At 40.2% G+C, this 25,272-nt stretch overlaps 1 protein-coding gene across 4 annotated transcripts in view; it reads right to left on the bottom strand.

The window, feature by feature from the left end:
- Window positions 1-17,499: 17,499 nt before the first annotated feature.
- LOC131234456 (tRNA dimethylallyltransferase 2) overlaps window positions 17,500-25,272 on the bottom strand; it is a 40,427-nt gene continuing 32,654 nt past the window's right edge. For 2 of the 4 annotated variants that reach the window (XM_058231347.1, XM_058231348.1), the window contains 4 exons: window positions 19,987-20,394; window positions 19,011-19,086; window positions 18,403-18,569; window positions 17,500-18,095 (listed from right to left, as the gene is read on the bottom strand). In XM_058231347.1, coding sequence (XP_058087330.1) covers window positions 17,946-18,095; window positions 18,403-18,569; window positions 19,011-19,086; window positions 19,987-20,394 — 801 coding nt within the window. In that variant the 3' untranslated portion in view covers window positions 17,500-17,945. Of the gene's footprint in view, window positions 18,096-18,182; window positions 18,301-18,402; window positions 18,570-18,988; window positions 19,087-19,986; window positions 20,395-25,272 lie in introns of those variants that run through there. The other 2 variants (XR_009165715.1, XM_058231350.1) reach the window with 2 other exon arrangements.

The following is a 25,272-nucleotide window of genomic DNA, read 5'->3' as shown; positions in this document are numbered from 1 at the left end:
CAATAAAAATGAAGAAATGGAAATTAAGAAACGTGAAGAAATTGTACAAAATGTGGAGTAGATGAACTTAATTTGAAACATAATGAAATCAAACAAGTAGAAGATCACTCACCTGTTCTAGATCGACGTATTGGTATACTTGTAGCGTAACTCAACTAAACTTAGCATGACTCAACGCGACTTGGTGCAACTCAATGCAACTCAATGCGAAATCGATGACATTCTACACAAACATGTATTGAATTAAAATTTTAGTTCTCTCTCCAGGGAGTTCAGGTTTTACTGGACCATACCCGACTTAGATTTAGCCTGACTTTGTCAAAATCAGTGGGCCGACTTAATAGATCAACTCAGCGAGTTGACTCGCGGAAGTCTTTTTCTTTTCTTCATCTTTCCTTCTCCTTTACTCTTTTGATTTTATTCTTTCTTCTTCTTTTTTCTTTTAAATTCATGTTTGAATTTTGAACTTGGACTAATGCAACTTAGTTCAGCAGGTTAATGACTCGCCTAAACTCTCTCTTTCTCTTTATCATTGGATTCGTTTATTTTCCTCAGTGAGGTGTTGTCATGCCCCAAACTCGGAAACCAAGCTCATAAAATTCTCTATCACCGAATCTAGTGCCGACAACCTCCGTAATACCCCATTCTCAGCTTCCAGCACCCATACGACATATTCCGATCCTCAGATCCTACAAGGAGGATTTTCAACATGAATTTCTTAGTAGATAAGCATAAGCACAAGTTTACCCAAATCATAAAGGCAACATCATCATCATCATCGCATATCCACTAAAATTAAAAACTTGAGTACAATACATGAAGGAAAAATACAAGATAAATGTCAAAAGCTTTAGAAGCTCTGCCTCACGCTCCTACCTCAGCTCGACTGCATCTTATCATCACATACATGCATCTATCGTGCATAAGCATATAGAAAGCTTAGAGGGTGGTGTACGTGTGTGCGCAAGAAAAGTGTCAAGCACACAAATATCAGCGTAAGCAGAATATTGGTACGGCTATAAGTCATTCAATATCAGAGTATGCAATGTAGATCGGCTATACAATGCGGAGTCATAATGAGCCAAATATCAAATACCGAGGATGCAATACAATATGCAATTCTGAAGAGCCACGAATACCATCAGCCTCATTTACGCCATATAAATGCAGAAACATAGCAACCCAAATGCCATATGTCGCGGATGTAATGCAATATGCAGATCCTGGCAAGTCCATAATACCATCAACCTCATTCAGGCTATGCAATACAAAAGCATAGAAAACTAAATGCGATGTGCTAAGGATACAATACAATATGCGGTGCGAAAGAAATGACCAAACTGGAGTGTGAAGTCAGGATGATAGTACGTAGTATCGCAAACTGTGGGGTCCGTCACAAGGGACTTCTATCTAAACTATTCCCATACCTAAATTTGGATAGCTAGACTCAATGTGGTAAACTCCTGATCTCAAGTTAGTTACGCACCCCAATTAAAATTTTGACCATTGCGAAGGTTCACAAAACAAATTAGTGGCACACCACTAGCCCGAGTAGATAGTGAATGAATGAATGAGTAAAATGTTGAGTATGCAACTCCTGCTCAATAAGTCCATGTATCAGTACCGTACATCTCTGGGATCATCACCAGGGTCTAGTACACTATACGCCAGCTTGCCGCCCCATCAAGCGCACAACTGAGTAAGTAGAAGAAACCTCACTATCCGCCTACCAATATCAATCCAGCTCGTCGATAACGGACCCACTTATGAGCTGGTTCAACTCAACCTAACATTACTTACTCCCTCAGGCGGGTAAGGCCACACCTCATCCCAACCGACCACGACGCAGTGGGAGGTGTGGCCTACTGGTATATGGCCCTCATGCACTAATATATATCCACTCAGTCTAGACGTTGGGGCATCCCCTAGCCTCGGCAGTTTAGGAATTTTCACCCGGGGACATCTATCGTGCCAGTATGCTAAAACTAAACATTTTCAGTGTCCCATCTGGCCATCCATAACATGCATGTGGAGGCTACGGCCCTAATGTCGCTAAGGCGTACGGTAATCATATCACAAAATGTGAGATGCATGAGTCATACCATCCAGTCATGCATCAAATCTGCGCATATCGCGCGCTCATGTAGGGCTACTCCGTCTCTCAGGGAGTCCCACAAACAATCAGCCTAATAGCACATGTTATGCTCAATCACTCCTCATAACGAGCATGCGGATGATGCATATGGGCATGAATCATGAAGTATATCAGGCATGATTATAATCACAAACATCGTAGTGGGCTGGTATAAGATGGCTCATGGCTCGTATAGGTAAATGGGTGGTGTGCAATAATCACCTACACATGGTGGGTCTCACACATATAATGGGCCTCACACATATAATGGTCCTCACGCATATGATGGGCCTCTTGCATCACAATTGGGCCTCATGCAATCATAATGATCCTTATAATGAGCCTCATACAATCACAACGAGCCTCGTACCTTCACAATGGATCTCATACGATCACAATGGCCCTCATATAATCACAATGGGCCTCATACAATCAAAACAGGCCTCACATGGTCACAATGGGCCTCATATAACAATTAACCTTACAATGACCTTAGACAATCATAATGTTAAACTAACACATACTCTGTGTGTATACTAACATAGTCGTAATCAATAATTGGCCTATATATGGTTGGGTCCATGGAAGGACAGCAGATTTAATCCATAACATGAGGATCGGTCCTCAACAGCGGATACACTAAATCTAATACCACAAATTTTTCTACCTATGACCAGAGGTGATGATGCATCCTCCTCATAACAAGGATGGGTCTACGTAGCCTACCCATATGCCTAAGAGTGGGCTTCCAGGTTTGGGTACTTCTACTAGCATCAATGGGGACCCAAAGAATTAGGATAGCCCAATAAGGCGAGATGGATCATACTAATAATAATAGGGGTCCATCAATTTGGGTTAGCCCACTAAGGAGAAATGAGAATGAGCATAATACAATTATAATGGGTCTCATACCATCACAATGGCTTATATTATGATGTTATACTAGCATGTGCTCATAGTCGGTATTGATAATTGGCCTATACACAAGGCGAGGTCCATAGAAGGACAGTAGGTCCATAACATGAGGGTCAATCCTCAACAGTGGATATACCAAATCTGATAGCACGGATCCCTCCGTCTACGGCGATGATGAACTCCCCTCATATCAAGGTTGGGCCTAGGTAGCCTACCTATAATCCTAAGAATCCAGAACAGGCTTCCTTCACCACACTATTATATGGCCCGCTAGATGCCCTAGGGGGCCCAAATAAGTCCTAGATGGACTCCAAGATTAAAACAATCCTACTAGCAACAATGGGGACCTAACATTTTAGGTTAGCCTAATACGAATGGATGGATCATGCAAATATCAGTGGGGCCCAATGATTTGGGTCAACCCACTTAGAGAAGGATGAGAATGGGCCTAATAATGGCCTAAGGGAAGGTCACAATGTGGACATTTAACTATCATTGCCCATCAATGTGGAGATTTAACCAACATTGCTCCCAAGGAGTGGCTCACATAGAATCAAACATATAGTGGGGCCCATGGCCTCACACAAGAGCCCGATATACTTCACAATGGGCCTCACATAAGGGCCTGATATACTTTATAATGGACCACATCCCATGGGCCTCAAATACATCTCAATGGGCCTCATACCTGAGCCACATATACATTATATTGGGCCTCATCATGTGGGCCATATATACATCACATTGGGTCTCACCAAACAGGCCACAAATACATCATATTGGGCTTCATCATGTGGGCCATATATACATCACATTGGGCCTCACCAAATGGGTCACAAATACATCATATTGGGCCTCATCATGTGGGCCATATATACATCACATTGGGCCTCACAAACGGGCCACAAATACATCATATTAGGACTCAAGTGGCAGCCAAAATAGATAGACGGAGTGGCTGAAAATCTCATACATTAAAGGTGGGTCCCACCATCCAGCGATCTAGACAGTGTAGATAAGACCCACATGTCATGGTTGGCCCCACCTGGAACACCGTCCAGAGATGGACAGTGTGAATATACAATACATACATCAACAGTGAGGTCCCACATCCCATCCCTGGACGGACGAATGGCTGGGATCATAAATCATGGCGCGTCCCACAGCACCGTCCGGAGATGGACGGTGGGGATACAAAATACATACATCAAGGTGGGCCCCACCCCCACAAATGCAACACGTGTGGGGTGGGTCCCATGTCCATCAAAATGAAGGATGGTTAGGATCTACATCACATACATCAATGGTGGGCTACAGAACTTGCTAACATTAACTGCAGCAACAGCTATAGCTGCTGGCTGTCTAGCAAATGGATGGCCCAGATACAAAATACATACATTAAGGTGGGCCCCACCTACCCACACGTGCAGCATGTGTGGGGTGGACCCACCCGCTGCCAGGTGGGCGGTTGGATATACACTTACTTCATGATCTGACCCACAGAATTGCTGACGTCATATGTAGCTATATAGCTGGTGAGATACTCCAGCCAATTCACTTTAGACGGTGTGGATTTCACATGCTAGTGGGCATGGATGAAAGACATGCATCAGGTGGGTCCACACGTGTGGCCCACCAGGAGCTTTCCATTAAGCTAATATTTATGTTTTTACTTCATCCAGATGTGTTGGACTTCCAGTGGACGGACGGCCTAGATGAGGCACATCGTCAATGTGGCCTCACGTCCAGGTGTGGACGGACTGCCTAGATAAAATCATGTACCTGGTGGGTCCCACATGGTGGACCACCATGGATTGTTGGACACGTCAGGAGGGCCACAAACACATATCATCACCACCATAAAAAGAAAGGGAGAGAGAGAAAGAGAGAAGAAGAGAACGGTGTGAGGGGCCCTGCCACTATGGGCCCCCCTAATAAATGCATCAATACATATATCAAGATGGGTCCCAAATAGGATCCACACCATCAATCAGTAGGCCCCACTTGGTCCATCACACAAATTGAAATCTAATCCTACAAAACACTAACCGATTGTTTTCTTCTTTAGCTCATTGGACTCCTTAGCTCCTAAGCTTCTTCTTTAAGGGTGGATGATGAAGTTTGAAGGGTTGGATAGTGAGATGAGGGGGTAGGAAGTAGGCCACACTTGGCTATTCTCTCCTTAGAGCTTTTCTCTCGTGAAAGCTTAGGAAATGGTAGAGAGAATGAGAGAGGAGAGGGTGTTGTAAGAGGGATAAGATGAGAGGGATGGGTGTGTGTAAGAAAAGGGATTGGTGGAGAGAGAGAGTTGACTTTGGGGATGGCTTGTGTAAGAGAGGGATGGGTTGTGTACTTGACTTATGATTGATTGGTTGATGTAATGGGTTGTGGAGATTCTCTTAGGATTAGCAACGTGCGACGTTTTCCTTAAAATAAACGAAGGCCCACAACTCCTGGCCTGGGTATCGCATCGATGCGCAAGACACGGCTTTAGAACCGTGGCAATGGTGCGGTCGCTAGGGTACAAGTCTCAGGTCGAGTCAACTCAGATCTATGGAATGCGACTTAGGGTCACGTACAAACGCTGTCTACAAATCACGAGTCGCCGAAATTTGACGAGAATGATCGCAGAAGCCTAAGGAATGGTACGGACTAGGATATGGACCTTACAGGTACCATTTTTATACCATATTTCATTTATCTGGAAGGTTCTTTGTGTAAGGTAATAGTGTGGAATCGATGTGGTTTGAGTCATGCAGAAAATAACATGTTTACTATGCTTAAAAATTAGTTTTTTGTATCAGTTGTGATGCACGATCATCATGGAATTTATAATGATAGGTCATTCATTATATGGGCCACACAATAGTGGTTATTGATCTTAAAATGGAGACCACTAGAGATCGCACAGATATGATGTTTAAACGAAGAAGATGAGGTCCTTTATTGGCAAAACTCAGCCCATTAGATTTTCTTCAAACTGAGGATTTATAGATGATCTAGATAGGCCATATGAAGCTTGAAGGAGTGAAAAAAAAAAACTCAAAGCTCTTATTGAGTTTACCTAGTGGATTTCGTAAAAGAAGGTTTCGGTCGATAGATTTTCGACTACTGCCACAAGAAATGGGAAGTCGGCACTGTGATTGGCTATTTGTCAATTTTCTTAAATTCCTTCTTGAATACAGAGTGTTGGGGGCCTTGCACAAAACCTTAGGATCTAGCCTCCCAAAACTAACCAAAATTATGGGATAATAAAGCAATGAAATAAATCAAAGCATAAACCACACCACACAAGAGATTTTTACGTGGAAAACGCTCAATGAGGTAAAAACCATGGGACCTCGTCCAGATTAACAATCCACTATGAAGTAGAATATTACAACCTTCTTCACTCACGCAGGAGTGAATAAACAATAAGAGAAACAAAGAAAACAGAGAGATCTCACCGATCACGAGGACGTAGAAGCGTTGAGATGTTGATTGTACGGTAGATCACCTCTACGAGCATAATCTCCCTTCTACAAGCTTTCTCTCTCTCTCTCTCTCTCTCTCTCTCTCTCTCTCTCACACACACCTTTGATAGCCCTAAACCTTTTGGCAAACCCTTCCAAAGCTTTAGGAAACCCTCTTGCATTACCTAGAAAGGCCCTAGGCACCCCTATTTATAGTTTAGGATACTCCCTTTCTCACCCCTTGTGAAAACCGCCTCAAAATTTTAAATCCTGCACAAAATCGGACTAGAATCTCCGTAACCTCGACTAGTCGAGCACCTCCCTCGATTGGTCGAGCACCAAGGGAAAAAATAACCCAAAGTCGCTGGACTTTGAGTCGAGTCAGGGCTCGACTGGTCGAGCACCACCCTCGATCGATCGAGTGAGGCTCACGACCAGTCGAGCCTGGGAGGAAATCCCATCAAAACACCCCCTTTCTGACCCAGGAGGGATTCACCTTCTTCAGGCCAGCCAGGTTTCTACAAACCTCAAACTTGCCCTTGAGCAAAGCCTTGGTCATCATGTCTGACCCATTATCGTCCATGTGGACCTTCTCAAGCTGTAACACCTTCTGTTCCAAAGTATCCCTAATCCAGTGATACCGAATCTCTATGTGCTTCGACTTGGAGTGCTGACTTGGATTCTTGCTCAAGTGTATAGCACTTTGACTATCGCAATAGACCACGTGCTGCTCCTGCTTCAGGCTAAGTTCTTGTAGGAACCTCTTCATCCAAAGCATCTCTTTACATACCTCTGTAACTGTAATGTACTCAGCCTCTGTTGTCGACAATACTACAACCTTCTGTATCTTGCTCTGCTAAGAAACCGTTCCTCCTGCAAACATGAATATGAACCCCGATGTAAACTTCCTAGAGTCTATGCCGCCTGCCATATCTGCATCTGTGTAGCCCTCTAACACAGGTTTTTCATCACCATAGCATAGGCTCAACCTTGATGAGCCTCTTAGATACCGCAATATCCATTTCACCGCTGCCTAATGCTCTTTGCCAGGATTGACAAGGTACCGACTGACAACACCAACCGTATATGCTATGTCTGGGTGTGTACACACCATAACATATATCAAACTTCATACTGCTGACGCGTAGGGTATCTTCTGTATCTCTTCCACCTCTGCCTTCGTCTTGGGACATTGCCTGTCGCTCAATCTGAAGTGACCATCTAGTGGAGTACTGACTAGCTTCGCTGCATTTATATTGAACCGCTCTAGGACTTTCTCAATATACCGCTCTTGTGACAGCCAAAGCTTCCTCCTGCTTCTGTCACAGGTTATCTCCATTCCTAAGATCTGTTTAGCTGGGCCCAAGTCTTTCATCGCAAACGACTTACCCAACTCCTATTTCAGCCTGTCGATCTTCTTGATGTCTTTTCCCATTATGAGCATGTCATCAACATATTACAACAGAACTAAGAAATCACCATCTGAGAACTTACGCATGAACACACAGTGGTCCGACTCCATTCTGTCATACCCATGCTATAACATGAACGAGTCGAACTTCTTATACCATTGTCGTGGAGCTTGTTTCAGTCCATACAAGCTCTTCCTCAGCCTACACACCATATATCCTTACCCTTGACTTCAAACCCTTCTGGTTGAGGCATGTAGATCTCTTCTTCCAGGTCACCATGGAAAAAGGCAGTTTTAACATTTAACTACTCTATCTCCATATCCATGCCAGCAACTAATCCAAGCAACACCCGTATGGATTTCATCTTTACCACCGATGAGAATATCTCCTCGAAGTTTATACCTTTTTTCTGACATAACCCTTTCACTACAAGTCTACCCTTGAATCTCGTCTGTGAATTCTTCTGCTCAACCTTCTTTTTAAATACCCACTTGTTGCTTAGAGCTTTCTTACCCTTAGGCAGTTTCACCATATCATAGGTGTGGTTCTTATACAAGGATTTCATCTCCTTTTGCATAGCTTTCAACCACTCCCCCTTATGCTCTTCGGCTAGGGCCTCAGAATAATCTTCTAGCTCTCCCCCATCAGTCAGCATAATGTACTCATGCGGTGAGTACTTCTTGGACGATTGTCTATCCCTAAATGACCTCCTCACCTGTGGCTCAATAAGTAGATCAAGTGGGGGTTGCTCGCCCGGTCCATCTTCTGTAGGAATTCCCTCGTCCTCTGCATATTGCTATACTCCCCCGTCATCAAGCACCACGGGAAGAATAATCGGATCCATATCCTCTAACTCACCTTAACTAGGCCGATTCTTCTCTGGCTTATCAATGTCTTCTATACACTGATCTTCAAAGAAAACCACATCTCTGCTCCTGACAAGCTTCTTCTTGATCGGATCCCATAATCTGTAACCGAACTTTTCATCACCATACCCCAAGAACACACACTGTCTGATCTTCATATCGAGCTTGGACCTCTCGTCCTTTGGTACATGAACGGATGCCTTGCATCCAAACACCCTGAGATGACTATACGATGGATCTTGTTCAGTCCACACCTTCTCAGGTACTTCTCCATTCAATGGGGCTGATGGAGACCTGTTTATCAAATATACCGCCGTGTGCATTGCTTCTCCCCAGAACGTCTTGGGCAATTTCATATGGGATAACATGTATCTGATTCTCTCAACAATGGTGTGATTCATTCGCTCAACTACACCATTATGCTGAGGGGTCTTGAGAACCGTCTATTCATGTCGTATACTCAAGGACTTATAATACTCATGAATGTCATCGATGTATTCACCATCATTGTCAGTGTAGATGCACTTCAATGATCTACCTCTCTCTCTCTCTCTCTCTCTCTCTCTCTCTCTCTCTCTCTCTCTCTCGACCATAGCATGAAACAACTTAAACATACCAAAGACCTCGTCCTTGGATTTCAAAGCATAAACTCAAACCCTCCTAGATGCATTATCTATAAAAGTAACAAAATACAATGCCCCACCTAAGGTTTTTATCCTCATAGGACCATAAACATCAGAATAAACCAAATCTAATGCATGCACTTTATTAACATGAGAAGCAGATTTAATAAATGAAACTCTATGTTGTTTCCCTGAGAAACAATCAAGTCAGGTTTTAAGAGGTATACCTGTCACATCTGGAAGGAGCCGCTTCCTCGCTAGTAGCTGAAGCCCTTTTTCACCTATGTGGCCTAGACGCCTGTGCCACAAGTCAATGGCCGAATCTTCCGTTACGTTCAACCGACTCTTGCACACACTAACACTTGCCTTATAAAGGGTGCAACACTTCTTTCCTCTAGCTGTGATCAACGAACCCTTGATGAGCTTCCAGCGCCCACCAGCAAATCGGCTTTCATAGCCATCATCATCCAGCCTTCTCATCGACATCAAGTTGAGGCGAAGGTCTGGGATATGCCTCACATCCCTGAGAACCAACGTGCAGCCCACATCGGTCTCCACCCAAATATTACCGACTCATACGATCTTCGATATGCCAGAATTTTCCATCTTCATGGTCCCATAATTACCTAACTTGTAGCTTGTGAAGAAATCCCTGCATGGAATCTCATGAAACGAGGCTCCCGAGTCTATCACCCAATCGGTGTCCTGACTCGTTGTCATGAGACATACATCATGATCTGCTGAAAGAATACTACAACGTCGCCATCTGAAGCGACCGCGGTGAAATCTGATTCATTTTCCTTCTCCTTTCCTTTTCCTTTCTTGTCGTTCTTATTCTTATGACATTCATGCTTGTAGTGGCCCTTCTTGCCACAATTCCAGCATTCAACATCTTTCCTAGTATTCGACTTGCCTCTTGATTTATCTCTAGCCTTCCTGCCCTTTCTGTTCTTTCCTCTCCCCTGTTCCTGTGTCACAAGAGACTCTTACTGAGTAGACCCCTGAGACTTCCTCATTGTCTCCTCATTGAAGAGACAACTGGTTACTTATTCCATGGATACCTTTCCGTCTGGCGCGAAGTTACTTAGAGACACTATCAATGTCTTCCAACTATCATGCAATGAACTAAGCAACAACAAAGCCTGTAATTCATCATCCAGGACCATCTTCATAGTGGAGAGCTAGTTCACTATATTGCTGACCTCATTCATATGCTCAGCCACAGAACCACTATTTTTAAACTTGAGATTCACAAATCGTCTTATCAAGAAGATTTTATTACCAGCTGTCTTCCTCTCATATAACTCTTTCAATTTCAGCCATAGGCTAGCGGCTGAGGTCTCCATAGACACATGGTGGAACACAGAATCATCCAGCCATTGTCTAATAAACCCCACCGCCTTCCGATCCAACTTCTTCCAATCATCATCAGACATATCCTTGGATTTTGCTGATATGCCTAAAATTGGATAATATAAGTCTTTGCAATAAAGCAAATCCTCCATCTTAGCCTTCCATATGATCCAGTTAGAACTATTGAGGTTGTTCATCCTTGATGAGCCACCTTCCATAATTCAGAACCAATCCACCTCCATTCAATGAACTTAGCTCTGATACCACTTTGTTGGGGGCCTTGCACAAAACCTTATGATCTAGCCTCCCAAAACTAACCAGAATTATGAGATAATAAAGCAATGAAATAAATCAAAGCATAAACCACACCACACAAGAGATTTTTACGTGGAAAACCCTCAATGAGGTAAAAACCACGGGACCTCGTCCAAATCAACAATCCACTATGAAGTAAAACATTACAACCTTCTTCACTCACGTAGGAGTGAATAAACAATAAAAGAAACAAAGAAAACAGAGAGATCTCACCGATCACGAGGACGTAGAAGCGCTGAGATGTTGATTGCACAGTAGATCACCTCCACGAGTATAATCTCCCTTCTACAAGCTTCCTCTCTCTCTCTCTCTCACACATTTAATAGCCCTAAACTCTTTGGCAAACCCTTACAAAGCTTTAGGAAACCCTCTTCCATTACCTAGAAAGGCCCTAGGCACTCCTATTTATAATTTAGGAAACTCCCTTTCGCACCCCTTGCGAAAACCGCCTCAAAATTTCGAATCCCGCACAAAATCAGACTAGAATCTGCGTAACCTCGACTAGTCGAGCAGTGTCTTCGACCGGTCGAGCACCTCCCTCGGCTAGTCGAGCACCACGGGAAAAAATAACCCGCGACTTTGAGTCGAGTCAGGGCTCGACTAGTCGAGCACCACCCTCGACCGGTCGAGTGAGGCTCACGACCGGTCGAGCCTGGGAGGAAATCCCATCACAGAGATCCCTCCATGGTAAATGAATGGTATAGATTACATCCACAATTACGGTTTACAAGTTTAGCACAAAACCAGTTAGCAAAGAAGAAGACTTCACATGTGAGCATTTTTCATTGGGTCGCAATATGTTCTAGTTCAAACGATTGAGATTATCTTTCCTGAACGGTTTTGATTGTTTGAAGTATCTCCTGCTTGGATTCGCAGAAGAATCCTTTTCTAAGTTTCTTTTTTTCGTTAGCTTGTTAGTACACCCCACTGTCAGTAAACACTTCACTGTTAGCCACCCCTACTGGGGAATCGATGCCATGACCCCAGTGTTGAAACGAGGTATATATTTTTCTAAGTTGGAGGGAAAGACATGGGAGTTTCCATTTTATAATCACGTTCGTGCACTCACTGGAACCGACTTTCAGTTTCGTGCCTTGCATGCTGATCTATTCATCCTGCATCAGATGGCTTTGATCTTTCATTTTAGACGGTCATGATCACTTAAATGTGAGCTTCTTGAATCGTAGAATATTGATTATTCTGGAAACGAGAAGATTTTCTAATCGAGTTATTATGCATGGGAGGATTTTTGCATCCCCGGCTACATGCACGTGTGAATGCACCCACATGGTACATGGTTCTATTTGTACGAGTAATTACACAGGGTTTGTCAATTGATCAATGGTCAGGATCTTTTGTGGCCCACTAATGTACAATCTTGATCATGGGAATTTTAAAGAGTTATGAGAGGTTTGGTCGACAAATTAATGGTACGATCCAGTCAAGATCATAACTTAAAGAGTCTATGGGGTTTCTTGGGATTGTTTAGTTATAAGTGTGCGGGTGATCTCCAATATCGGTAGTTAAATTGTATTTTAATTGTGCGAGGTTGAATGATATAAATTATACACACGATTACCATGCCTGATTTTAGTTTTAGAAACCGTAGGTTGCGTAGGTAAATTAGTGTCTATGGAAATAGGTACAGTCGTGTCCCAGGTGAGATGTAGACCAGTGGATTCGTCGGGGATGGTTTATGGATCACGATGGCAGTCATTATGTGATTTTCAAGTTAGTCATATAGTAGATATGATACAAAAGTTCATGTGTAATGGATCTTGTGAGTTAGGTCCTGAAATTGATAATATATGACAGAATTGGTCTAACTAACATTGTTTGAAATTTTATAGTGATTAGATTCTTAGAAATAGGCTTTCTGAGATTCAGTGTCAGGTATGCACATATACATAGTAGAAATTTTAAGACAATTAATGATACATATGTAATCATAATATATTATGATTAGGATGATAGGTCCAAACTTGAGGATGATCAAGTGTATAGGTTTAGATGGACTCTAGGTCTTCTTCTTTTTTTTTTTTCTTTTTTTTTTACACACGCACACACACCACCACACACTCACGCCGTAGTGGAATTTCACCACCTATGGGTACTTGAACCCTCAACCAGGTGTTGAAACTCCTGAGAGTCTACCACCAGAGTAAGAGTAAGGACCCGACTCTAGGTCTATGATGTACGTGTCCAGATTGAAATCAAACAGTTGGATAGTTTTGTTTGTCCATGAAGAGTCTTCTTGATGGTGTGGATAGATGGTTATGTATGTACTGATAATTAGGCTCGGAGTGTGTAGGTATGTGTACATGTCAATGTACACAAGGGTATGGACCTTAGATCGTGATTCCGATGATGGATTAAGCGTACACCTCGGTGACTAGTAAGATAGATTAGATTCTTAATTGAATGTGAGTATAAGCATATATAAAGATCTCGTAGTGGGTTTACTATAATCAGGTAGTCCAAAATTGAAATGTCCGATGAGATATCTTAATATAGTGATGGTGAGTTATATGGACAGTTGGTTTGATGAACTATTGTGTATATGGAGATATATGAGGATCAGAAGTTTGTAATAGTTTATGTATGCAAGTATAAGAGTGTATACATATGCATTCATTAAAGCATCCATTTTTTATGTTCTACGCTCTAAAATATACACGTGAGAAGGATCCTTGCTCTTGCTCGGGTGTTCGAGTATCCATAGGTGGTGAAAGCCCACTACAGTGTGAGTGTGTGGGGGTGTGTGTGCGTGTGTTAAAAAAGGGTGTGCGTGCGTGCTATAAAAAAAAAAAATTTAAAATTTTAAAAAAAAAAAAAAAAAAAAAAAAAAAAACAACGTGAGAAAGTTCTTGTGTATCATCTCATGTGAAATTTTTCCGAATATTACATTTTACCACCCTTACAAAAATCTCATCCTTGAAATTTAGTCGCACCTATTAACGAATGAAGATGCTACCTTACAATGTGTTTAAGTGTATGCTTTGTTCCACGATTCATCGGTTATTACAATCCACCCCCTTTATGAGAATCTCATCCTTGATATTCATAAACTTATGACTAAGTTTATGAAATCAGCTATCTTCTTGTCTTGAACATATTTTTCACTATACCTCATAGCTTTGAATATTTGATTCATCTAGTTCTCTGCCTTTATAGAATTGGATAACCTCTAAAGACAGGCAGTCTAAATCATTTAAGTCTTCTAAGTACATTTTCTTAGTCCTCCATGAGCTATGGGTTCTACGTTGGTCCTTTAAGGCTACAACCCTTTAAAAAAAACTTACTATAGTTCCAAGGCCTCAAGTATTGTTTCCGCCCAAGACTTGTTTATTCTTTACTAACCCAAGAAGAGAAATTTCAAACTTTGGTAATAATCCAAAATATAAGTTAAATCACATCTTCAATCGGTAGAAGAATTCCAAGGAAAATTCTAACTCCTTCTCTAGGTGTTGATCTCATAACGTACAATAGTCAAGAGTTTATCACGTCTATAAAATCATTAAAGTCAAATCCAAATTTATAATGGGGTCCCTACGTTCCAAGATTTTTTATGCTTCATTAACATCTTCTCCTAAACTTAGAATAGTAAAGCCGATGTAACTTATACATAAGGTCCTCTATAAGACTGAATTATGCTCTGATACTAATCTATCAAGCCCTGAAATTTAAAACTTGAGTACTATGACCCAAATTCTGAGTTTCAGGATGTGAAGTAGGTTTTATACATTCAATCATCCACATTCTTATTTGAATCATCATTCATCCAAACCGAACTATAGATAAAACATCCAGACTATAATAATTTAAATTTAAATTTTAAACTTAAATCCATAAAACTAAATCCTATTATCCACTACTTTTACTTCTCATTCTAGATTCTACTAATTGTTTACTACAATATTATTAAAAATAAAAGAAATGTCTATAAACTAATTTTTAAAGAAAGTAGTTGTTCAAATATTTTTTCTCTTTTAGCCATTCTTCATCCTAGAAACCTATAGGTATAGTTAATTTGGCGAGTTAGAAGCCCAATGAGATAATATCCACAACAAACTGGATACAAACTCGAGAATGGCCAAGGGAAGCCCTAACTGTATCAATTATCCTTACCATAAAGGCCAAAGGACCCCCTACTTGATCTCGTCCACCATATCAATCTTCATTGCAATAAAGGCCAAGAGAACCCCCACTCGATCTTGCCCACAATATCAATCATCATTGCCATAAAGACCAAGGGAACCTCCACTCAATCTTGCTTATCGAATCAATCAATATGAATGCAATGCATTCCAAGATTTTGAAAAGTGCCAAATATAATTTTAAACTAAAATCTTGAATGTGAATTCCTAAATACCCAAAATCTTAGATTTGAAGTGCCAAATTCTTGAGAAGAAAAAGGCAACTGAATCAGGTCAAGCAACGAAAATGAGTTCAGTTGAAAATGGTTGGAACGGTACGAGCAACGCACGTGGAGAAGGAAGTGAGAAAATGGGAGAGATCTAAGGGAAAACATTTGCTAATACATCAAATAATAGGATACCTTGGGATTTTAGCCATTGGATTTGAGTTCTTTTTAATGACCGTATGAATGAAGAAAAAAATAAACTCTAGGATTGAATATTTCAACCCTTTTGATTATACAAAGGTTATGTTCACCAGCCACTTTCGAAGCAACGAGCCAAATTGCCTACGTGTTGAAATTATAAAATTAAAATGTTTTTATTTGTTGTCAATCTACCTTACCAAGGCTCGTGATATCAATGGTTTGGATCGTCATATTCCAATACTTTGGGATGTGTTCCAGAAAACCTCAGAGTAGAAGGGTGCAACTATAGAGAGAGAGCTATTGGTAGCATCCAAACTCTCATTCCCACTGCTTACAGTGCAGTGGTACATTTGAGTTCTAGATGTATTTTGTTTTTTTTTTTTTTCCTTAACATCCTAACATGAGCCACTACAATTGATGGACAAAGTGAATTTGGTACAAACATAGCTGTGGGTCCTTTGGAGCCTTTTCTTTTCTTTTCACAGGTTATATGTAAGGATGAGAAAAAAGGGACAGTTAAGTTTTTCTAGATGAAAATATATGTTGTTTTTTTAAAACGAAAATTTCTAACTTCTATGCTAACAAGGCCCTAGCCACAATAGCGCACCTCTTTAAGATGTTTTCTTTAGATTCTCATGAAATTACTAAGTTACACGCAAATGACGCCCTCGTGCTAACCCACCCTCTGCCAAATCGCCATGCCATCTCAAAATTGAGATACAACTGTCACTTGATTTGCCTTCAACCAATCCAAAAATCGCCATGCCTTCAACCAATCCAAAAGTGACACATCACCCTCTGGATTCGCCTATAAATACCACATCTGATATTCATTTTAAGACTTTAAGTTTTCCTCTTGGCTGCTGCATCATTTCCTTAGGATTTTGGAACTTTGATGGTTAGGGCGGCCGCAGCAACCACCCAACTAGGGGGGTAAGCACGCAACCTCTTAAGTTGGATAACAGATGCGGATGGCTGGCTAGCAAGGTTGCATCATCCCTTTATTTAATCAACTAGAGCAGAGATGCTACCGGCCCATCGCTAGCGCAGGGCGTGCTAACCCCTATTGGGCCACACCCACCTTCCTCCAAAGCCCATTACTCACTATTTTTATCTTCTCTCACCCTCTTTTAAACTCTCTTTTAATAGCTAAGCTAATATCCAATAGCTACAATGCTTACCATATTGACATATAGCAGGGCTTTTTTCAGACAAATTACCAAAGGGATTTTTCAGTACTTCTGAGTATTAAAATTCAGCACTTCCAAGCTTTTAGCACTTCAATTATTTTCAGACTCTTTTTTTTTTTTTTTTTTTTTTCAGTTTACCAAACAGCACCTAACTCTCTTCCTTACTGGTCTTGCAGCCCACATCAATTAAGCCCTCTCAATTGCATATCAAGAATTCTAGCTGATAAAGTCTAATTAACCCCTTGTACACATAATTTTAGTTCCTTGCACTTATTTATTTGTGCTTTATTTATATTTTACTTCAGAATCAAGATTGATTCCTTTGGAATGTAATTAAGGGTTCGATGTATATCATGGCCCAGAATGTAATTAAACTTGGATTATAATGAAAACCTTTCAATTGTGTGTGCTCGTCTCTCTCGTATGAATGCGACAATGTCTTGAGAATGTTTTATGAATGAATAACAATCAATAGGATCCCAAAGTAATATCCATACTTGTTCCAAAATCCATGTCAACACTCAATTGAACAAAAACATCAAATCTCCTTTTAAAACCCAAAGTTCACTAACCTTCGGATGACTAATTTCCCTTGTAAAATTGTCCATAGCTCTCTCTCTCTCTCTCTCTCTCTCTCTCTCTCTCTCTCTGTACACACACACACACACACAGAGATTTAGTATGTACAAGTTTTGTTTAAATAAGAACACAAAAACCATTTCAAAGCTGATGTCCTTGATGGCTGTCCACTTAGTGCCATCAAAGGGCCAGAAAGAAAAAGGAAAGATCCGACTGTCCAAATGCAGCAAATGCATGTTAGTCTAAAGTTCTGGATTGTCCAGTCCTGATTTTGGGGCCATGCCCCATGTAAAATGTGGCCCCAGTTCAAACAGCTTGATGAAAGCATATGCCACTTATGCAACGGAATGTGCATGCGTATTGATGGTCACAACCTGCCAGAGTACTATTGTTCTTCCAGTACGAAATTACTCAAGTCATGCTTACCATCTAACCTGTGGCTGTTTTGGCTGGGATTACTTGGGACTCAAGTGCAACAGCGCAGCTGGGCAGTATAGAGCATTGGAAATGGCATCACATGAGACATAGAGAAAGTGCTTGTTCTATTCACTAGCCATCGGATGATGCTTCTGATCCACCACACAAGAACTTTGAGACTTCTTCCTAAGCCGAAGGACCCGCTTCCGATGCCCACGACCCTGTTTGTGTTGTTCCCATTCATGTGCACCTCTAAGAGTCCGGTTCCCACACGCCTGTCATGCCAATTGAAGTAAAGGGGACAATTAAGTGATGCAATGAACAGCTACACATCACAGAGCAGTGTATAAGATAGACCCCACTGTACAGATGCCCGGGCGCAGAAATCAGGTAGGTTAAACTCTTCCAATGCCTTTTGAATGTGGACCATTGGCAGGTCATTCTTTAAACTGCCCATCATATTAGTACTGATATGCCCACCTGATGAAATGGTAAGATGCCCCATGTGTGTGTGTGCACAGGTGGGGCTGGCAAACCTCTTGAAGTAAAGGTGCCCATAGCTTTCATACAAAGCACACTAACCTCACAAACATATTGAGTCCACAAGTCCCTCAGGTCCCTCCTCTGGCTATTGGAGTTACTCAGCAGATCTGGGTCAGTCACTGAGCTTGCACCTTCATATAAGAAAGACCTGATTATGTTGACACAGGGTTCGACCACTTGCGTTGTCCATGAATCATCTGCCTTGGCTGACAATAACAAGATCTGATTTAATTCAGGGAAACACCACAATGGATGCAGTAGAATATACATTTAACTGGAGAGGAATTACAGTGTTGTTGAGCCTCAACAAGCGAATAAAATGCTAAGGAGAAATATTCCGTCTGTGTGGGGCCCATGGTTCAGTATCCACACCGTTGACCTGAAGGGCCCCACCATGGGTGCAGGCTGCCCCAAAATCTCTAGCCCTTCCCTTGGTGGCCTACACATAAGAAAGCATTTTCAGATCTGGAGTTTCTTTTGGGACATCCCCTGTCCATAGTAGGGAAATCAGATCGACAGTCTGGTGAAACTGGTCCCGAAAACCATGGCTCCACACGTACGTAGTAGTTTTCCAAAAACTACACCCTTATTGGGGATCAACACCCTACTACCCCCAACTGAATACCAATATGACTTTTGAGGCATACACAGGAAAGCTTCTGTTGCATCGATGTAATGCAGATCCCATCCAAAGAATGTTTTTAATCGATTGAGCCTCCGTTTCTGGAAAACAATGAGGTATTTTCAGTTGTAATCTTAAAAGATGAACAATATGTATGCATATCAGGTTCTGTTCTAAATATGAATTGTCAGTTCCAAAGTCAATCATGTCCTTTTTAACCAGCCATGGGTGCTACAAAGGAATCATCTACACCTGGCCACGGGTAGGCCCGGGTGGGCTTAGGCCAAGATTTTGAAATGGTCAAGCCAGTCCTGTTCAAAAGTTCGATTTTTCTGGGCCCAGGCCCAGCCCATTACCAGCATTAGAACTATCTGATCTGTGGCCGAGGGTATGTATAGCATCCTCGAGGCTTATTTTGTACTAGTGTGGCCCATGATTAAGTGATCCAGACCATTGCAAGGTGGATAGACAGTGCCAAGAAATTTCCTCAATATGGGACAATACTAACCATGTTACAAATATTGTCAGATATGACTCAGTTTTGCCCAATTCATATCGACTCTCTTGGGAAGAAGACAGGTCTCAAGAACAAGTCAGGGCAAGTCATAGCAGTTTTAGTCTCCAGTCAAGTAGCACTTCAAAACTGCTATTTAAGACCATCATCTTAGCCTTCAATTGGTGGTCATAAAACAGCAGTGAAGAAAAATACAGCAACTATCCACAATCAATGGAAAAGGCAAAAGATTGCAGGGATAGGCCATAAGAATCTAAGGATCGTCCAGTCCGGAAATTTTTGGGACATGATCCATCCGTTTTGGGGCCTCTCAGCTCAGTAGTATGAACCACTGAACCATGGACTCATGCAAACTGAAAACCCAAGATCACACAACATATCTTAGGGTTAAGAAACACAAAATTCCTTCTGAGTACGTACACATGCATGATTTTTTGAGAGGCAGGTACACATGCATGATGTGCGAGAGGTAAACAAGGAGACTTACTTGACGGCGAACAAGTCTGCGTGTGTTTGCCTTAAGCTTGTCAATGGATTCACTTAACAGAATCTTGAGATTGTTATCATCAGAATCCATGATCGCTCTTAGCCCTATTGCGGGAATCCCATACTCCCCATTGGACCCAGACCTATTCTCGTCATTATAAGAATGGCGTCTATTTGCATTGGAGTGGTGATATCTCAAAAATTCCTCAAATTCACGAACACCAATAGCCTGCCGCAAGCCTCGTGTATAAGCTGCATTTGGGTTGTAAATGTCATGGACTTCAGCCAGCAAACCAGCATCCATCATGCTGTCTACCCTTTGCTCAACATATCTATCCAGCACAGTTAGGGAAGCATCGACCCATACAAAGCAGCAATCATATCTGAAATTATCAGCTTGGCCCCACCTCTGCCCTGCCACATGCAATCTCGGAGCATTATTTGCATATATAGAGTTAGCTGCAAGCAAAAACTACATTATTATTATTATTATTATTTTGAAAATTGGATTCATCATTTCTTTTCCAAGAATTGCAAACTTTGATTTTTTGGTAAAGCTTGACTCTACTTCTTTTGACCATTCTCCATGGAAGGGTTTTGAAAAGTGGTAAAAGAGAAATTGGAGAACCTTGGGTCATTTCAGGAAAAGAAAACAGTGAAAAGCCATGCATGTCTCGCAAAAATTGTTCACACATAATATGGTGATGAAAAGATAACTATATAGAATAGCTTAATGAAAGGGATCCACTATTTATAGTTTCCCACGCACTCTCTTTGATTAGCCTACATGGGGTTCCATTTTGGGAACTGAAATCATATACTTGCATAAATCAACATGTAGTCATCAGCACATGGATGGTAATACAAAACCAAGAGACAACTACATGGTTGCACAAAGTATGAAGCAAAACCGCAAAAAATTCAGGTGCAGGAGCAGGGAAGCATCTATGTCAAAAGGTAGCGAGTATAAACTGTTGGGAAGAGGGACTGGGAGCAAAAGTCTGAAGCACAATTCAAAGGAGTGGTGCCTAGATAGAAGGATCATGCAACGAAGCTACAAAGATTTCCAGATAAATATAAGAACTTCGCTAAGTCCACACAAGTGTACAGGGGCTGCCATCCCATCAGGTGATCTTACCATTTGTGTGTGTGTGTGTGTGTGTGTTTGTTTTTTTTGGTGGGGGGGGGGAAAGGGTATAGTGATCTGTTTTATGCACACCAAGCATTGCCTCAAGCCTAGGAGGAGGTTCTTGTGGGCTTCGGACCCTTCAAATTTTCCATAGGACTTCATCCAGAAAAGCTTGGTGTCCTATGCCCAATGTTGTCAAATGGCATACGCGATCCCATTCGACCCAAGGGTAGTTGTGTGCTTATGCGTTGGCATAATCGCACCGTGGGCTTCAGACCCTTTGAATTTTCCATAGGACTTCATCCAGAAAATCTTGGTGTCCCATGCCCAATGTTGCCAAATGGCATAATCAATCCCATTTGACCCAAGGGTAAGTTGTGTGCTTATGCGTTGGCATAATCATATGTGCGATGGCACATCCCCCAAACTTTTTTTTAAGTAAAAAACCAGAAATTTCAAGGGAAAATGTTTTGTGTGTGTGTGTGTGTGTGTGTGAAATTTATGAAAAAGGACTGCAAGTCTAGGGAATTTTTTATAGTTTTATTAGGATGTTTGACTAAAACAAGTCAACTAACAACTACTCAAATGAGTGCATGTACTAAAAAATGTGATATATATATATATATATATGAGAAAGAGATTGCAAGATTTCTATTTGCTTTCTGAGAATAGAAACTTCTTTTTTAAAGATATTTACTTCCTTATAAAGATCTTGCAAATTAATCTGAGTGAGGGAAATGTTACGATGGTTTTGAAGGCGCCGATATACATCATACATAGATGTATTGGCAACAATTTGTTGGAAAGGCATTGATTTTTCTCGAGAATTTTCTTTATTTACTTCTGTTGTTAAAGCTTGATCAAGGGCTTGTTTAATATATTTTGTTTTTTCATCAGGATCTTGGACTTGATTAATAAGTTCAAGAATCAATTGATCTTTGGCAGTGATAACCATGACTTTTAGTTTGGAAGAAGTAGAAGAAGAATAATTCAATTCTTCTTCAGAGAATTTGCATTTACATGGCTGATTCTTATCTTTTTCAGGAGAATCAGAGGGGAGATCAGCCGCAATTTCCCTGAGTCTACGCTTTGGAGTATTCTTAAAGCATTTATTAGCATAATGACCAGGAAGGCCACATTTATAACATTTGAAAGAAGAAGGATTTCTCCTTGGTTTTGAATACTTGGGTTTTGGTTTTGAGAAGGTTTTTGGAAAATTATCTCTATTTCTTCTCTTAATATGTTTAGGAGGATATTTGACTTTTGATTTAAAATGTTTTCGAGTAGAGGGAGAAATAATGGGATCATAACCGAATTGGTAACAAAACGTACCTAATTCTTTTCGGCCATTAGATTGTTCTCTCTTTAATTGCTTTTGGAGTTTCATTTCGGTACAAATTCCTAAACCGACTTGGCAAATTGTTTGAATTAATTCACCAAAAGTAAACCAGTTATAATTTAATATACTGAAATTTAAGTCTTTTAGTTTAGCTTTTACCTTTTCTAAGAACAAAGGAGGAAGACCTAAGATAAATTTTTCTTTCCATATAACATCATTACAGGAAGTAATTTTGTATAATTTGGAGAGAAAAACATCTTTATACCAACGGAAATCAGTTAGGGTTTTACACCTAAGATTCATTAATTGTTCTTTGTTTTTCTCAGAAACATCATCTGTAGATCCTACAAAATGTTGGATTATATTGACAAGGAGACTAATGACTTGGTCATCAATTGGATTTCCTTTATCATCAAGGATTGGATTTCCTTGGGCATCCATTTTTACTGCAGAAAGAATTTCATCTCTTTGATTTTGAGAAAGAAAGGAATTCCACCATCCATATAATTGGCCAGTGAAACCTTGCGTAATAGCACTGGCGATATTGGCAATTGTATGATGGTATATTAAACATGCATTTTGGTAAATTAGCATTTGGTTGCAGAGTTGAAGAATTTGGTATTCAGTCATACCATCTAGATTCCATTCATAAAGATGGTTTCCATCAAAATGGAGTCTAGAGAATGTTTGTTGTTCTTCTATCTGAAGATCAACAGGAGTAGGCCTTTGGTAATATTGTTTAGTAGGTTTAATAATACTTTGAATTTGGGGAAGATTTCTTGCTTCGATAAATTGATTTTTTACTTGTTCAATTTCAGAGTCTGTAACAGTATCAGATTCTGAATCGCTTCTTTCATTATCAGATTCAGAGGTAGAATCTAGTTGAATATTTTGGAGTTGATTGTTTATTTTAGAAGATTCTTGAAATTCTTGAGAAAGAACATTGACAGAAGGATTTTTTGCTTTCTCAAGTTCTTTGGCTAATTCAGATATAAAGTCTGAACGTGAATTTGGATTTGGAAATGCTGGCTTGGCAGCTTCTTTGGGCAAAAAGAAAGCAAAAGTCTTTCTTTGCTCTATCGGATATGAAGAAGAAGATGATGAAGAAGATGCTGGAGAGAATGGTATTTTATTCAAATTCATTTGTTCTCCAAGAGTATGAAGAAACGTATTAGTATAGTTATTTTGTTCAACTATTGGAGCTAGATCTTTTGGAGTCACTGGTCTATCTGCATGAAACTTTTCTCCTATTTTGATGGGAGATGCAATAGTACCAGATATTTTAATTGATTGGAATGGAGGAAGGGTTTGGCTTAGTTGATTCCCTGATTGAGATTCCCATTTTCGTGTGAGATTTTGAAGCATAAGGATTTCTTTTGAAGTATTTGGAATATTTTCATTATTTAGTTTAAACCATGTAAAGAAAGGAATTGTTTCTTTCACTGTTTCCATGTGAAGATACCATTTTTCTTTAAGATCCTTTTTAACTAATTCAGGTATATTTTTAAAGTACAATTTAGTTAAAGGATGTCTTTGGAAATCTTGTTTTAGATATACAGTATCTATAGCAAATGATTTTGGGAGGTTAGATTCAGCGGAAATGACATTTACACTTGGTATAAAATCACTTTCCGTAGAATTATATTCATCCTCTTGGTATTGAGGACTAAAAACATGAGTAGGGATAGTTTTTGGGATAAAATTTTGCTTTGGAGAAGAAGTATTTTGGGAAGAAGTACAAGGTTCTTTAGAATATTTGGAAAAGAAAATATCGACAGAACCATCATTATTTATTTGTATAATTTCTGGTTCAGTAGTTTCTTTTGGAAGTTTTTCATGGGCATCTTCAATATGCCATTTATCAATATTGATTTCATCCTATTTGATTCTTTTGGGAACCACTATATTATGGTTAAGATTTGTCATAAAAAGAGTGGTTAAACATTTAACCCTGTCTTCATAGGCTATCCCTGGAGCATTTGTTTTCATTAATTTATAATATATACGATATGTTATCGTAATATTTTCACTTCCTGATAGCATATTGAATCTTTGGGTATAGATTCCTAATCTTAGAAATCTTGATAAATGCTTATCTGTTAAAGATACAACATAATTTGGGATGCATATAAAATATGCAGGTCCATCGGTAAGGGTTGCTTCAACCATTCCAATTAAGGAATCATTAAATGCAAGGTGTCTTTTATCTCTTAAAGTCACCAGGCAAGAAGTCTGTAAATCCAATCGAGTTAATGGTTTTACAGCAACTTGAACAAACCCTAAATGAAGGTAATTGTATTTGGAAGAATTTTGGATTATTTCTCTAACAGAGAGTAGAGACAAATCTTCATTTTGGTGAGATATAGGAATTGTTTGTTCTACAGTTTTGATGATGAAGTCTGATTCAAGTGACTCATCATTTTGGAAAGATCCTTCAATATATATCTCATTCGTAGGAACTTGTGGTAAATTCCAATTTTAGAGTGATTGTTCGATATCTGAGTATCGAATTTCTTCAAGATTTTTAATAGACATCGTCTCAGCAAAGGCTGTCTTGCCAATGCTAGTAGATTCTATTGTTTTGCTTGTTTTTACAGATTCTGAATCAAAATTACTTTGGGTAGAAAACCATTTGGTTATTTTGGATTTTAAACTTTTGGAAGGGGTAATAGTATTTTGGCTAATAGAAGCAGAACTATTAGATCTATCTAATTTTGTATATTTGGCAGACCTTTCTGAAAGAGATTTTCTTCCCGATTCCATATTTTAACTTTTAATTAAAAGAGTGGCTTGTCAATAATAGAATTCCCTTAAACAGT

The sequence above is a fragment of the Magnolia sinica genome, chromosome 19, assembly GCF_029962835.1.
Source record: "Magnolia sinica isolate HGM2019 chromosome 19, MsV1, whole genome shotgun sequence".
In the NCBI taxonomy this organism is placed as follows: Eukaryota; Viridiplantae; Streptophyta; class Magnoliopsida; order Magnoliales; family Magnoliaceae; genus Magnolia; species Magnolia sinica.
The sequence above is the reverse complement of the archived record's forward strand: the minus strand, read 5'-3'. Positions and strand labels throughout refer to the sequence as shown.